Source organism: Mustelus asterias, chromosome 10 (genome assembly GCF_964213995.1).
Source record: "Mustelus asterias chromosome 10, sMusAst1.hap1.1, whole genome shotgun sequence".
NCBI classification, from domain to species: domain Eukaryota; kingdom Metazoa; phylum Chordata; class Chondrichthyes; order Carcharhiniformes; family Triakidae; genus Mustelus; species Mustelus asterias.
In genome coordinates, this window is record NC_135810.1 from 75,470,371 (window position 1) to 75,485,192 (window position 14,822).

Genomic DNA, 14,822 nt, shown 5'->3' on the forward strand with positions numbered 1-14,822 from the left:
ACATGGCTGCTAGAGGCCACATGATTCACAAGTTGGCTTTGCTTCTAGAAATTGCCAACAGCAGTTTCAGGCCAAAGGCTCAACCATTGTCCTTGTGGATTCTCACACCTCCATTGTGAGGACATACTACAATAAATGATCTGTCTCCTCAGCCTGGTCTGATAACAAAGAGGAAAACATTGGTTATGCATTGTACTTGCAAAGACCTAAAAAGCCACCATCTATCTCTTAAACTGAAGAATGGATTTTGACCAGAGACATAGAAACTGCTTGCTGGCCTGCAACTGACTCACTATGAAGCAATGTCACATGACCAAAGCTTGACCATGACCTAGGCAACATGGTAGCACAGTGGTTAGCGCTGCTGCCTCACAGCACCATGGACCTGGGTTCAACTCCCAGCTTGGGTCACTGTCTGTGCAGAGTCTGCACGTTCTCCCCATGTCTGCGTGGGTTTCTGCTGGGGGCTCTGTTTTCCTCCCATAGTCTGAAAGATGTGCCAGTTAGGTACATTGGCTATACTAAATTCTTCCCCAGTGTCCCCAAAGAGTGGTGACTGGTGGATTTTCACAGTAACTTCTTTGCATTGTTAATGTAAGCACAATTCTCCTGGTAGTTGTAGTCAAGATGCAATCTCTGGTCCCCTTGCTCTTCCCGCGGCCTTTCCTTTGAACTGACTGTGTGTGATTGCAGCTGTCCCAGTGGGAGTCCTCCTTCAAATGGCCATTCTCGCACTCTACCATTTGGTAGCTGCTTCCTTTGTTTAAATCATACACAAGCCTACGGGAAAAGCAAGACTTACAACCCAACATCTATATTTAACTTTCCGTTTTATCAGAATGATATCAACAAGCTAGGGAACCATGAACAAATGGCTTACACTACTAAAAGTAGAAGATGAAAGACATGAACAAATGGCTTATACTACTACTACCAGGAGCAATATAAACAAAGGGGAGACTAGCCATAAGGAAGGGTTATGTTTGTGATACATTCCAGGTACAAAGTTCAACCTTTTAGGTACAAAATACATTGAGTACAAAAAGATTTAACCCTTTCCCTCCTTCAATCCCACCTTTTGGTCAGAGCCAAGTGCAAACATGGCCCCATGACCAATTCAGAGCCAAAGGTTACCTATATATGGACCTACCTCCTTCATCAGGAAGACTGTCCCTTCTGCCTGTACACTTGCACTCGGCATAATTCGGGCTGCTTGTTCAATAATGTCATATAAATACAACAAGCAATAACAATGACAATAATACAATCAACCCATGCATCAGATATGATCCCCACGACCCAAACCATTGCCCTAGCCATCCCGGAGGGTTATAATTATGATATTGGTTCCCTTCATCTTGTATTGTCATCGCCACTCGTTTGATATGATCTGCCAAACGAGTTATATTTTCCAAAACATCTGGGATATACGTGCAGCATTCGCATTCAATTATAGCGCACGTTCCTCCCTGGAAAGCCAACACATAATCAAGTGTCAATCAGTTCTGTAAAGCAACAGTCCGGATAGCTACAACCTCGGCTGATACTTCAGAGAAGGCTGTGCTCATCTCCTCGAACCTGTCTCTAGTTTCATTCGCAATTCTCTCCAAGATTGAGGCTATATGTATAAGTTCCTGTGCTGCTTTTGCTGTCCCATAAAGTGGGAAAGCTATCATAAAGAACCGTTCTGTCTCACTAATGGTGAATATAGGGTACCACATGTGCTAAATAACACAATCCCCAATCCCAAGGAAGCCATGGGTAGGCATTGTTTCCACAGACAAAACAGGTACCATCATATGCAGTCATGCTGCTCATATAAGTAGAGGAGAGGCTGACCAGGACATCAGCAATGGGGCAATGGACTATAATCTGTTGCACCAAAGTCCAGGCACCACTGGTGACATTAATCTGCTGGGTACAGTAGCTACAGCCAACATATATGGTTCCGTTTCTTACCAAGCAGATAGATCCCCCCTTGTTGGTTTTTCACAACATGCCTGATGGGGTTTTAAATGTCACTTTCCTTGTCCAATCTTGGGTTCCATTCTGATTCGAGATCCCCTCTACCATTCCTGGAGTTGACAAAGGGATAGGGAATAAAGGACTTTCCCCCCTTTCCTTCGTGCATGGGAATATGTAAACAGACCCAGCACTGGCTCAAAATTTTGACTGCAATACATACAAGGGAGACATATACATGAAAGTGTTCATGTGATAGGGTCGGATTTTAGAGGATTGGTACAATGATCGCTTGGATCGACCAAATCTCGTGTTGATGTACACATCCTTCCGAGCCCTCCGCTGATGCCGGGTTCAGGTCCATCCCGGTCCTCAGATAAAGACCAAAAATTCCAGCTACACCACGTTACATTGCATGGGAGACCCCAATCACCTCACCCCTCCAACAGAGTTGGCAACATGCCATGGTTAAGGAATCCCAAGCAGCGGTCCCTATGGGTTACCTCCTAGGGACTTATTCCATGTGTCGGAAGGTTACAATACATAGAGCCATCGTTACAGAGATGCTTGCGATGCTCTATCCTCAAGTCTACACAATTCCATCTATACTTCCCCTCCGTAACTAGCAAGGCAAGAGTCGTTAGAAGCAGCAAGAAAATCATCCTATCACTTAACTAATAACCCGCGCGACCGTTATACAATGGTCCAAAGGCTATACCGCCTGCGCGCCACTGCCCGCGAACCCGTTCAGCTTGCTTGGAGGTCAACCGTCTCACATACCTGTGAATTAAGCACACTACACAATTTTAACTTCATTAGGGGCGAACCCAGGTTTCAAGTAGTACTTTTACTCGGACGCAACTTCCTGCCCGTCAAGGAGCATTTCAAGCTCTCTCTCCCTCTGTGTCTCTTTGTTCCGGATTGTCTTTTACTAATTTGTGCATCCCTTTCAGTTGGGTGCTTAGTTCCAAAACATATTCCCTGAATTAATCTTTTAGTGAACCTACATCATCGCTCACTCTGTCATTAACTTCATAAGGGGTTAATCCGGTTGTCTGGTTTGTGGTAACTCTTAGCCTCATCAGTATAGTGGGCAATACTCCTGTCCACAATTTTCCCGATATCGGTATGGCTTTAGCTAGTACATTATACATTTAACTACACACCCCCCTTCCATAGAAAGCTTAGTATGAATTAAATAACGCTTTACACTGTTTTTTTGGCTGCAGTTGGGCATCCATTCATTTGTATATAATCTCATCAAAAGACATCGCATTCCCCATTAAAATCACATACCATACAGCTCCAATCTTTATATAATTGTTGTGCGAAAAATCCACGAGTAGTCAGACTTCAAGATTCAGAAAATACGATTTATTTAACGGAGCTCCGGGAAATAAGGCACAAGTTAGTAGAATACCTTTTCTCGCTAGAATGTCGGGAGCGGTCCATCTTTATACTTTTTACACAATGGATGGATCGGTGATTCGAACATTATCACATCGTTTAGGCAGGTACAAACAATATAGACATTTAATATAGTATTGTTCTTATGAATGGGTACATTTCCTTATGTCTGTATCTATCAATGGTTGGTTTCGGCTCATTCAGGTGTTAATTGGTTTCCTCGCATTCATATTTTCCCACCCTTCCTATGGCTAATCTATTCCCTTTGTTTCGGGTTTTCCTTATCTTAAAAGATGTCTTGACCCTTGGCTTGGCTTCCTGAAGTGTTTGTTTACTACGAGTCACTGTCTGTGATTGAGAAATGGCTTGTCTGTTAAGTTTTGATTTAAAGTGATTTCTGATAAGTGGGAGCCGGTGTCTGCTTTTTGGCTCCTTTCCCAGTTAACTCTTTATGTGCCAGGCAGCCATTTTAAAGTGTGTTCTCTTTGTATTTTCCCCTTACATAATGTACCCCGACATTATCTCTAATTTAATCATTTGTATGGCGAGGAAAACAGGAAGCTCCTACAGAATTATGTTTTATCAATACACAACATATAATATATAACTATATTATACAAAATTGGTGAAGGCTTTTCAGGATTTGATTTTATCTTCGGGTCTATACAGCAGTGCTATACTGTATAATAAAAATAATCAAGCGGCAGTTATATCATACCACTTTACACATCATCACTGTGATATCCAAACCCTTTTAATCCAAGCCATTTCCAATTTTAAACTGAGCTCCAGATCAAAACCCCCCCCCCCGGCACTCGAGGAAAACAACAGGCGCCACATCAAAACCAAAGTAGGTACGATGCGTACTAGTTAATTAATCAGAAACATTTTGGTTTGATTTTAACTGGCTAGATTTTAAGCTTGACAGTGCTCAATATTTGGTAAACCTTGAACAATAGATAAAATTCCAACGGCAGTACATAATTTTAACCAGGTTACAGAATATTAAACTCTCAGACATTTGTAAGGGCAATTTGCATTGGCAACTAAGATTTAATTGATTAATCTCCCGCTGGAACTTGAAATAAGCAGAATTACGATCCATTCCACTAGCTTAAAATATTTTAAACTGACTCATAGACAGTACATTTACCTCATTCTTTTGTCCTTGTTTATCTACTTTTCCATAAAATTACTTAATTTCTTCTCCCAATTTCTCAACTAACTCTCATAATCTTCACTTCAAGACAAAGGAGAGAGCACATGGTTCCCTCCAAGGTTTAAATCCTTTCTTAACAAAATTCAAACACAGATTTAATCAAAATTCAAATTGGCTATTTCCAACTTCAATTTATGTACTGTGATTTTGAAATTTCAATTTACTTTCCAATTTTATTTAAACTCTGTATCAAACCCACTGTTGTAAAATCACAACAAAGCAAACAACTTTGTAAACACACACAGACACACATGGAAGCTTCCAACACTCATTCAAATTTAACATCTTAAACTGAGATGTAAGTAAAACATTTAAAAGAATACAGAACTTGGATTAAGACAGTCACTTTTATTCTTCTTTCTTCGAAACTGTAATTAAAACTCAAAACAGAAGTAAATTCAAGAAATCTTATCACTTTAATCTTTAACAGTCTTAACACCTCCCCAGCTCTCCTGAGGCTAAACTAAGGTCATTTATTACCCGCAATAAACACTCCACAAGAACAAACAAAGGCTTCAACAATTCCCGCTCTCAATTTAATACAACAACAACCACCTACATTCGACTAGTAACCAGATCACACAAACACACTGAAATACAAAAACTAAGATCTCTCCTATCCACCTCCAGGTATGCCATTAGCCCATTCTACCAACTCATCATAGTTCGGGGTACTGAGAATTCCCATTTTAAGGATTTTTTGGTGAACACTAAAGAATTCATCCTTAAAAGCCCGGATGAACGCTCGATCTCCTTGGCCTGGGTTCCCTTGTCCTGAGCACTCCTGATGTACCTGGAACAACCATCCCCCACATTCAGAAGCTCCTTCCCCTTTTAGCTGTTTCATTGTGGTTATTCTGCTCCAGTTAGTAGGAGCATTCCCTACCACTCTCAGAATTTCTACCTTAAACTGGGCATCTATCTCTGATGTTAGGGTGACTACATGTGTCCACCATCCCCCACTATAATCCTGTGCTGGAGGAGCGGCGGGTCCACCTGTTATCTGCCTCCACTTACCCGCTGGACAGGCTGCCCTTACCAGCTGGTGTACATCTCTCAGGTGTAATAGGTGTCCTACCCAGATTGTGTCTAATTCTTCCCAGAATTTAGTGTTTGCGCTTCTAGGGTGTAATTTACCCAGGGAAGCCATTATCTGCTGCCTCTCACCTGAGGTGAAGGGTTCATAATTTACTTTTGGCTGCGCATCTGTTCCCCCTTGGGTTACTGGCACTAAGTTGTATTCTAGCGCTTCCCATTCCTCTGGAACAGCGTTTAGTCCCTGTTGTGTGGACTCACGAGGAGGTAGAGGAACGGTTTTCCCTCTCCATAGCTTTTCTTCTAATACTTGGTTTTGTTTCTCCAGTTCCCTTACTCTGCATTCTAACTCCTTAATCTTTTCTTTATCCTCACTCCATTTCTTAGTAGAGGTGACTACTTGTTCAATCAGTCCAGCTAACTGATGTATTAACAATACTCCTATTTTCTTTGTCATGTTTCTCTTTTCTTTATCCAACCACTTATGCTGTTGGCCCAGAGGGTAGGATAAGTTCCACCCACTTTTCTCATCTGTTTAATGAATTTGTTCCTCTTAGTCATACACTCATTTATCAGGGATTCCGGAGGTCCCCACTGTCTTTGTGATCCCGCCATAATACAGATAAGTTTTATACTCACCACCTGGAGCCTTCTATTCTCCCTTCTCACTCTCCCACTCCTAGGTCGCTCTTATCGGAGTCCGGTGTTACCTGTCAGGGGTGATCAAATCCCTCCGTACCACCACTTACACTATTAAGCTTACATTAGCTCAGACCAAAGGATTGAGATGTGTTTTCTTTAATGCCAGGAGTATAGTGAATAAAAGGGATGTGCTGAGAGCGTGGATCGATGCCTGGAAATGTGATGTGGTGGCCATTACGGAGACTTGGATGTCTCAGGGACAGGACTGGATACTCCAGGTGCCGGGATTCAGATGTTTCAGGAAGGACAGGGAGGGAGGCAAGAGAGGGGTGGAGTGGCACTGCTGATCAGGGATAGTGTCACAGCTGTAGAGAAGGTGTATGCTGTTGAGGGATTGTCCACCGAGTCTCTGTGGGTGGAAGTTCAGAGTGGGAAGGGGCCGGTCACTTTGCTGGGAGTTTTCTATAGGCCGCCCAATAGTAGCAGGGAAGTGGAGGAGCGGATAGGGAAACAGATCCTGGAGAGATGCAGTAATAGCAGAGTTGTTGTGATGGGAGACTTTAATTTCCCAAACATAGATTGGAATATCCCTAGGGTAAGGGGATTGGATGGGGAAGAGTTCATTAGGTGCGTTCAGGAGGGTTTCCTGACACAGCATGTGGACAAGCCTACAAGAGGAGAGGCTGTACTTGATCTGATACTGACCAATGAACCTGGACAGGTGTCAGATCTCTCAGTGGGAGAGCATCTTGGGGATAGCGATCATAACTCTATCTCCTTTAGGCTTGCATTGGAAAAAGAGAGGATGAGGCAAGCTAGGAAAGTGTTTATATGGAGTAAGGGGAAATATGAAGACATTAGACAGCAAATTAGAGCAGTAAATTGGAAGGAGGTATTCTCGGGGAAATGTACTGAAGAGAGGTGGCAATTTTTCAAGGAATGTCTGTCTAGAGTTCTACAGGACAACGTTCCGAGCAGACAGGGAGGTGTTGGTCGGTTAAAGGAACCGTGGTGCATGAAAGCTGTGCGGGACCGAGTCGAGAAGAAAAGGAAAGCGTACAAAAGGCTCAGAGAGCTTGGCGAAGATAGGGATTTAGAAGAGTATAAGGCTTGTAGGAAGGGACTAAAGAAGGAAATTAGGAGAGCCAGAAGGGGTCACAAGAAAGCCCTGGCAGGTAGGATTAAGGAGAACCCTAAGGCGTTCTATAAATATGTGAAGAGTAAAAGGATGAGACGTGACGGAATAGGGTCTATAAAAGGTGAAGGTGAGAAAGTCTGTACGGAACCAGTAGAAATGGCAGAGGTGCTCAATGAGTGTTTTGCCTCGGTTTTCACAGAGGAAAAGGACCTGGGTGGATGTACTGCGGATGTGGTTCCTATTTTCAAGAAGGGGAATAGGGATAGCCCAGGTAATTACCGGCCGGTGAGTCTAACCTCAGTGGTTGGTAAACTGATGGAGAAGATCCTGAGGGACAGGATATATGAGCATTTAGAGAGGTTTGGTATGCTCAAGAATACTCAGCACGGCTTTGTCAAGGGCAGATCGTGCCTTACGAGCCTGGTGGAGTTCTTCAAAAATGTGACAAAACACATTGACGAAGGGAAGGCGATAGATGTGGTTTATATGGATTTTAGCAAGGTGTTCGATAAGGTCCCCCATGCAAGGCTTCTAGAAAACGTGAGAGGGCATGGGGTCCAAGGGGCTGCTGCCCGCTGGATCCAGAACTGGCTTGCCCAAAGGAGGCAGAGAGTGGGTATAGATGGGTCTCTTTCTAAATGGAGGTCGGTCACCAGTGGTGTGCCCCAGGGATCTGTTCTGGGACCCTTGCTGTTTGTCATTTTCACAAATGACCTGGATGAGGAAGCGGAGGGATGGGTTGGTAAGTTTGCCGACGACACAAAGGTTGGTGGGGTTGTGGATAGTCTGGAGGGATGTCAGAAGTTACAGAGGGACATAGATAGGATGCAAGACTGGGCGGATCAGTGGCAGATGGCCTTCAACCCAGATAAATGCGTAGTGGTCCATTTTGGTAGGTCAAATGGGATGAAGGAGTACAATATAAAGTGAAAGACTCTTAGTACTGTAGAGGATCAGAAGGACCTTGGAGTCCGAGTCCATAGAACTCTAAAATCGGCCCCGCAGGTGGAGGAGGTGGTTAAGAAGGCATATGGTGTGCTGGCCTTTATCAATCGAGGGATTGAATTTAGGAGTCCGGGTATAATGATGCACCTATATAAGACCCTCGTCAGACCCCACTTGGAGTACTGTGCTCAGTTCTGGTCGCCTCACTATAGGAAGGATGTGGAAAAGATTGAAAGGGTGCAGAGGAGATTTACAAGGATGTTGCCTGGATTGAGTGGCATGCCTTATGAGGATAGGCTGAGTGAGCTCGGTCTTTTCTCCTTGGAGAGACGAAGGATAAGAGGAGACCTAATAGAGGTGCATAAGATGTTGAGAGGCGTAGATTGGGTGGACTCTCAGAGGCTTTTTCCCAGGGTGGAAATGTCTGCTACGAGAGGACACAGGTTTAGGGTGCTGGGGGGTAAGTACAGGGGAGATGTACGGGGTAGGTTTTTCACACAGAGGGTGGTAGACGTGTGGAATCGGCTGCCATCAGTGGTGGTGGAGGCGAACTCAATAGGGTCTTTTAAGAGACTCCTGGATGAGTCCATGGAGCTTAATAGGATGGAGGGTTATAGGTAGGTCTAGAAGATAGGGATGTGTTCGGCACAACTTGTGGGCCGAAGGGCCTGTTTGTGCTGTAGTTTTTCTATGTTTCTATTAATCTTACTTCATTAAGCCGGCTTTTACTCCGGTGATCACTCAGACAGTTTCTTTCTCACTCACGTCTGAACATCACACCTCAGGCACCTTTTTCTCCAGTCTTTGGACTCACTTGAGTATTAAAGAGAAATGCCTCCTTGTCCATATGTGTTCAGTACAGACGTCTTTCACTCTCACACTCTCTCATCACATATGATCAGCCCACTGTAGTTTGACTCAGAACTCTATTCCAGTACCCAGGTTGTGGCCATTCAACCTGAGCCCGCAAACAGAGTCCCGCAAACAGACCCCGGGGGTCTCCTGGGTTTCGGCACCAAATGAAGTAGGTAAAAATACCTCTGAGGCTGGTATGGGTCAAAATAGAGTAAGGCTTTATTCTCACAAGCTTGCAGGAGAACTTGACTCCTTGAAAGCGGAAGCCAAAGTTCTCTCTGAACACAAGAAGCGTGGACCTTTATACATCAGGGTTCCCAATACAAGCAAAGTCCAGTTAACAGTCCTTGATCATAAATTATAGTTCCTTTAACAGCTTCTGATGGTCTCTAACCATAATCCAGAGTGTATCTGGTATCCTTGGGTCATAAAGCACAATTCTCCTGGACGTTGTAGTCAAGATGCAATCTCTGGTCCCCCTGCTCTTCCCGCGGCCTTTCCTTTGAACTGACTGTGTGCGATTGCAGCTGTCCCAGTGGGAGTCCTCCTTCCAACGGCCATTCTCGCACTCTACCATTTGGTAGCTGCTTCCTTTGTTTAAATCATACACAAGCCTACGGGAAAAGCAAGACTTACAACCCAACATCTATATTTAACTGTCCGTTTTATCAGAATGATATCAACAAGCTAGGGAACCATGAACAAATGGCTTACACTACTAAAAGTAGAAGATGAAAGACATGAACAAATGGCTTATACTACTACCAGGAGCAATATAAACAAAGGAGAGTCTAGCCATAAGGAAGGGTTATGTTTGTGATACATTCCAGGTACAAAGTTCAACCTTTTAGGTACAAAATACATTGAGTACGAAAAAACATTCACCCTTTCCCTCCTTCAAAAAGCTTACATGATAATGTCTTTATGGGCTGGAATTCTCCGACCGTTCACGCCTGTGGGATTCTCTGGTCCCACTGCAGTGAACGGAGATTTTGTTGAGCGTCAATTCTCTGTCCTTGCTGGCAGCAGCAGTGGGGGCATGGACGGCCAGAGAATACCTCCTTATAGAGTACATAGAATACTAAAGCAAAGACATTTTGATGAACCCAGGTAAAACCGCTTTGACAAAGGGCCAACTGGACTTAAAAAACGCTGACGTTTTACAGATACTGCCAGACCTGCTGAGATTTTCCAGCATTTTCTCTTTTGGTTTCAGCTAAAACACAAGTTTGGTCTCAACTGGAAAATTGTGGCCAATCCTGGCCACTGCCCTTTAGGAAGGATTTGAAAGCTTTAGAGAGGGTGCAGAAAGGATCTACCAGATTTTCCATCACCTGGATAGATTGGAGAAGACAGCCTTGTTCTCCTTAAAGAGGTTGAAAGCGGATTTGATGGATCTGTTCAGAATCATGTGAAAAAATTGTGTGTTGTGTGTGTGTTGGGCGGGGGGTGAGGGGGTGATGGTGACAGGAGCCTAATTTCTCATGCAGTGGGGCGACCCAGATTGGCCACAAATAGCCTCCTTCTGTACCACAGCAATTCTGATGAGAACTCTGCAAGTATTAGTGAACACGGTAATGCTCCACTCAAACCTCATCCATCTTTATCCCATTTGATGTTCCTATGTAGTTATCTAAGTTCCCTTCAAATGATTCTCTGCAATTCACCTCAACCACTTTGTGTGACAAGTCAGTCTCTGAATAACAAAGTTTCTCCTGAATAACTAGTTTAAACGTATGGCCCCGTGCTTTCGATTCTCATGGGGGATGGTCACATTGGAATCTGATCCCTGCGCATATTTCTTTCGAGGCATCAATTGGACAGACAGACAGTGCTCTTCATTGGGTGAAAAATGCTTGAACCAAGACTGAATGAGAGAAAATTGCCGGAATTTCCCCGTGACTGGACTGGTTCCGGCTGACATTGTCAGAGCTGGGAGAGAATGCGAGGGGTTTTCTGAAAGTATACACACGGCGGAGATACAGAGTGTTCAGAGTTCTCTCTCTCTCACACACAGCCGTGCTGCTGCTGCTGGATTGAGTCAGTGAGCGATCCTCCACACACCGCAGCGGCACCATGCAGCGGCTCAGAGTGACTCTGCACTGTGCCAAGCTCAGCGCTGCCATCGCCTTGGTTCTCTTCTACTTAACTTCGTGCACCAACTATTGGCTCCACGCCATCACCTACCCGAGCGTCAATGATACCACGATGGCCAAGCTGGTGAGTGTCAGTCCCCAACCGGGAACCCTGAGCCTGGATGAGGGTCCAAGGATTGAAGCTGCCCACCCTCCCTCTCTCGCCCCTACTTTCCACAGACCCTCCCTCACCCCCACTTTCTCCGGACCCTCCCTAGTGGCGGATTAACCATTAGGCAGAGTAGACTTAAGCCTAGGGGCCCGGAAGGGAGAGGGGCCCCCAGAGCAAAAAAAACACTGTTCAGGTGAGCGTTCATTTTCGGCACTGAAGCGGATCAAAATCTATTTGCGCTCGAGCGATGAGAAACTTAGTCATGTGGCACTCATGCACAGTGAATCAGACATGCTTCGATCTGTTGATTTACATGCTGTTATCGACACTTTTGTAAACCAAAAAACACGGAAGCTTTTTAAAGTACAAATGTAAAGAAAATGAGAAATAAATGAATAAAAGGGCTGTAAATGATTAATATAACTTTATGATATTACACATGTAGTATATTATACATAGTACAACGATATAAGTTATCTAACGTCACTTTATTCTATTCAACGAAGGATGGGGCGGGGGCAAGGTCAGGGTGCCTTACTAAAGCTCAGCCTACGGGTCCGGGTGGTAGTTAATCCGCCACTGACCCTCCCTCTCCCCCACTTTCTCCCGACCCTCCTTCCCTCTCCCCCACTTTCCACGGACCCTCCCTCTCCCCACCTTCTCCGGACCCACCGTCTCCTCCCCAACCCCTGTTTTCCTGCAGCCCCCCCCCCCCCCCCTCTCCCTGGGGGTAGGTGTTACAGGGGCTGTTTACCGATAGTCTGTCTGAGTGACAGATAAGCGCTTTCCACTGTAAATCTTTAACTTTTAAACATGGAGTGCAGTTTTTTTTAAGTTCTGAAAAAAAGTTAGCACTTTTATCTGTCAGATTTGTTGTGTGTCTGTGTGTTTTTCAGAGTTTGTTACATTCTGAGACTGGCCACTGTTTGTGTGGTAGCGAATGTCCCAAGTATAGAACAGACTGGCCACTCACTGGTTTCCACAGCTCGCCAGGAGCGGATTAAGGGGGAGACTTGCCCCTCTCCAGATCCATGCAGCTTTTCGGAAATCTGGATCTGATCAGTATCTGATTTCACTCTGCACTTAAATATTGGCTATACAGACCCCTTTGAGAGGACAGCAAGTCCGTAGTTTGTTTACAAGAGCTAATCTGCACAATTACAATCTTTTTCCAAATTATTTTGTTCAAATGGCAAAGTGGGAACTGTTGCAGAGGTCAGAGCAAATGCTAAGACATGGGCAATCAATTAACTTATTGGGTCTTCACTTAGCACTTAATGGTAAAGAAATACCAGACTTAACAGGAGTTATAGAAAGTGGAGAATAAAGCCGAGCAGAAGCTGCTTTCAGAAAGCCACGTTCACAGTTGCCACTGCAGTACTATCTGCAGCGTAGATTGTCAACATCGTCACTCCTGAGGCCCCTTTACCCTGATATTAAAAGCTACACACTCTGTAACGCAACGCAAATACTTAAGATGCATAAACGTAGTTATACAGTTAAACACATTCATAATTTGATTTACGTGAAACCTGACGCCGTGCTGGCTACCAGATTGCTGCCTGTGTGAAGGGGCATTGCACTGAGCCCCTTGCTTTCTCAGTACTAGGTCCCTTGCCCTTTGTGTTTAATATCAATGATTTGGACCTGAATGGGATGGGGATTGGGGAGGGGGGGAGGGGGGGGGGCACGATTAAGAAATTTGTTGTGTGGTCGATAATGAGGAAGAAAGCTGTAAACTGCGGGAAGCTGTCAATGGACTAGTCGGGCGAGCAGAACAGTTAGTGTTTTTTTTGCTCTCGGGGGCCCCTCTCCCTTCCGGGCCCCTAGGCTTAAATCTACTCCGCCTAATGTGGTAAATAGAAGTCAATCTGCAGCGCACAATAAATGGGGGGATGCTGAGAAGTGTAGAGGAACAGAGGGACCTTGGAGTCCACATTCACAGATCCCAAGGCTGGCTGGACAGATGGTCAAGAAGGGATATGGGATACTTGCCTTTAATGGCTGAGGTTATGCTGGAACTGTATAAAACACCTTGAATACTGTGTGCAGTTCTGGTCATTGCATTAATATAGGAAAGATGTGATTGAGCTGCAGATGATACAAAGGAGATTTACAAGGATGTTGCCTGGCCTAGAGAATTTTAGTTATGAGGAAAGATTGGGTAGATTAGAGTTCTTTCCTTTAGAAGTGAGGCGGCTGAGGGGCGATGTGATTGAATTGTATCCATGATGTGGAGGTGCCGGCGTTGGACTGGGATGGGCACAGTAAGAAGTCTCACAACACCAGGTTAAAGTCCAACAGGTTTATTAGGAATCACAAGCTTTTGGAATACTTTGTACTGGCTTTCATCAGGTGAGTGGAAAGGTGGGTTCACAAACACGGCATATATAAGCGAAGACACAATTGCAAGATAGAACAAAGAACAAAGAACAGTACAGCACAGGAAACAGGCCCTTCGGCCCTCCAAGCCTGTGCCGCTCCTTGGTCAAACTAGACCAATCGTTTGTATCCCTCCATTCCCAGGCTGCTCATGTGACTATCCAGGTAAGTCTTAAACGATGTCAGCGTGCCTGCCTCCACCACCCTACTTGGCAGCGCATTCCAGGCCCCCACCACCCTCTGTGTAAAAAACGTCCCTCTGATATCTGAGTTATACTTCGCCCCTCTCAGCTTGAGCCCGTGACCCCTCGTGATCGTCACCTCCAACCTGGGAAAAAGCTTCCCACTGTTCACCCTATCTATACCCTTCATAATCTTGTACACCTCTATTAGATCTCCCCTCATTCTCCATCTTTCCAAGGAGAACAACCCCAGTCTACCCAATCTCTCCTCATAGCTAAGACCCTCCATACCAGGCAACATCCTGGTAAACCTTCTCTGCACTCTCTCTAACGCCTCCACGTCCTTCTGGTAGTGCGGCGACCAGAACTGGACGCAGTACTCCAAATGTGGCCTAACCAGTGTTCTATACAGCTGCATCATCAGACTCCAGCTTTTATACTCTATACCCCGTCCTATAAAGGCAAGCATACCATATGCCTTCTTCACCACCTTCTCCACCTGTGTTGCCACCTTCAAGGATTTGTGGACTTGCACACCTAGGTCCCTCTGTGTTTCTATACTCCTGATGACTCTGCCATTTATTGTATAACTCCTCCCTACATTATTTCTTCCAAAATGCATCACTTCGCATTTATCCGGATTAAACTCCATCTGCCACCTCTCCGCCCAATTTTCCAGCCTATTTATATCCTGCTGTATTGCCCGACAATGCTCTTCGCTATCCGCAAGTCCAGCCATCTTCGTGTCATCTGCAAACTTGCTGATTACACCAGTTACACCTTCTTCCAAATCATTTATATATATCAC

General features: G+C 44.8%; 1 protein-coding gene across 1 annotated transcript in view; it reads left to right on the forward strand.

The window, feature by feature from the left end:
- Positions 1 to 11,061: 11,061 nt before the first annotated feature.
- Positions 11,062 to 14,822, forward strand: part of LOC144499686 (transmembrane protein 182-like) — a 75,310-nt gene continuing 71,549 nt past the window's right edge. The window contains exon 1 of the mRNA XM_078221958.1: positions 11,062 to 11,423. Within this exon, the coding sequence (XP_078078084.1) occupies positions 11,280 to 11,423 (144 nt within the window). The 5' untranslated portion in view covers positions 11,062 to 11,279. The remainder of the gene's footprint in view (positions 11,424 to 14,822) is intronic.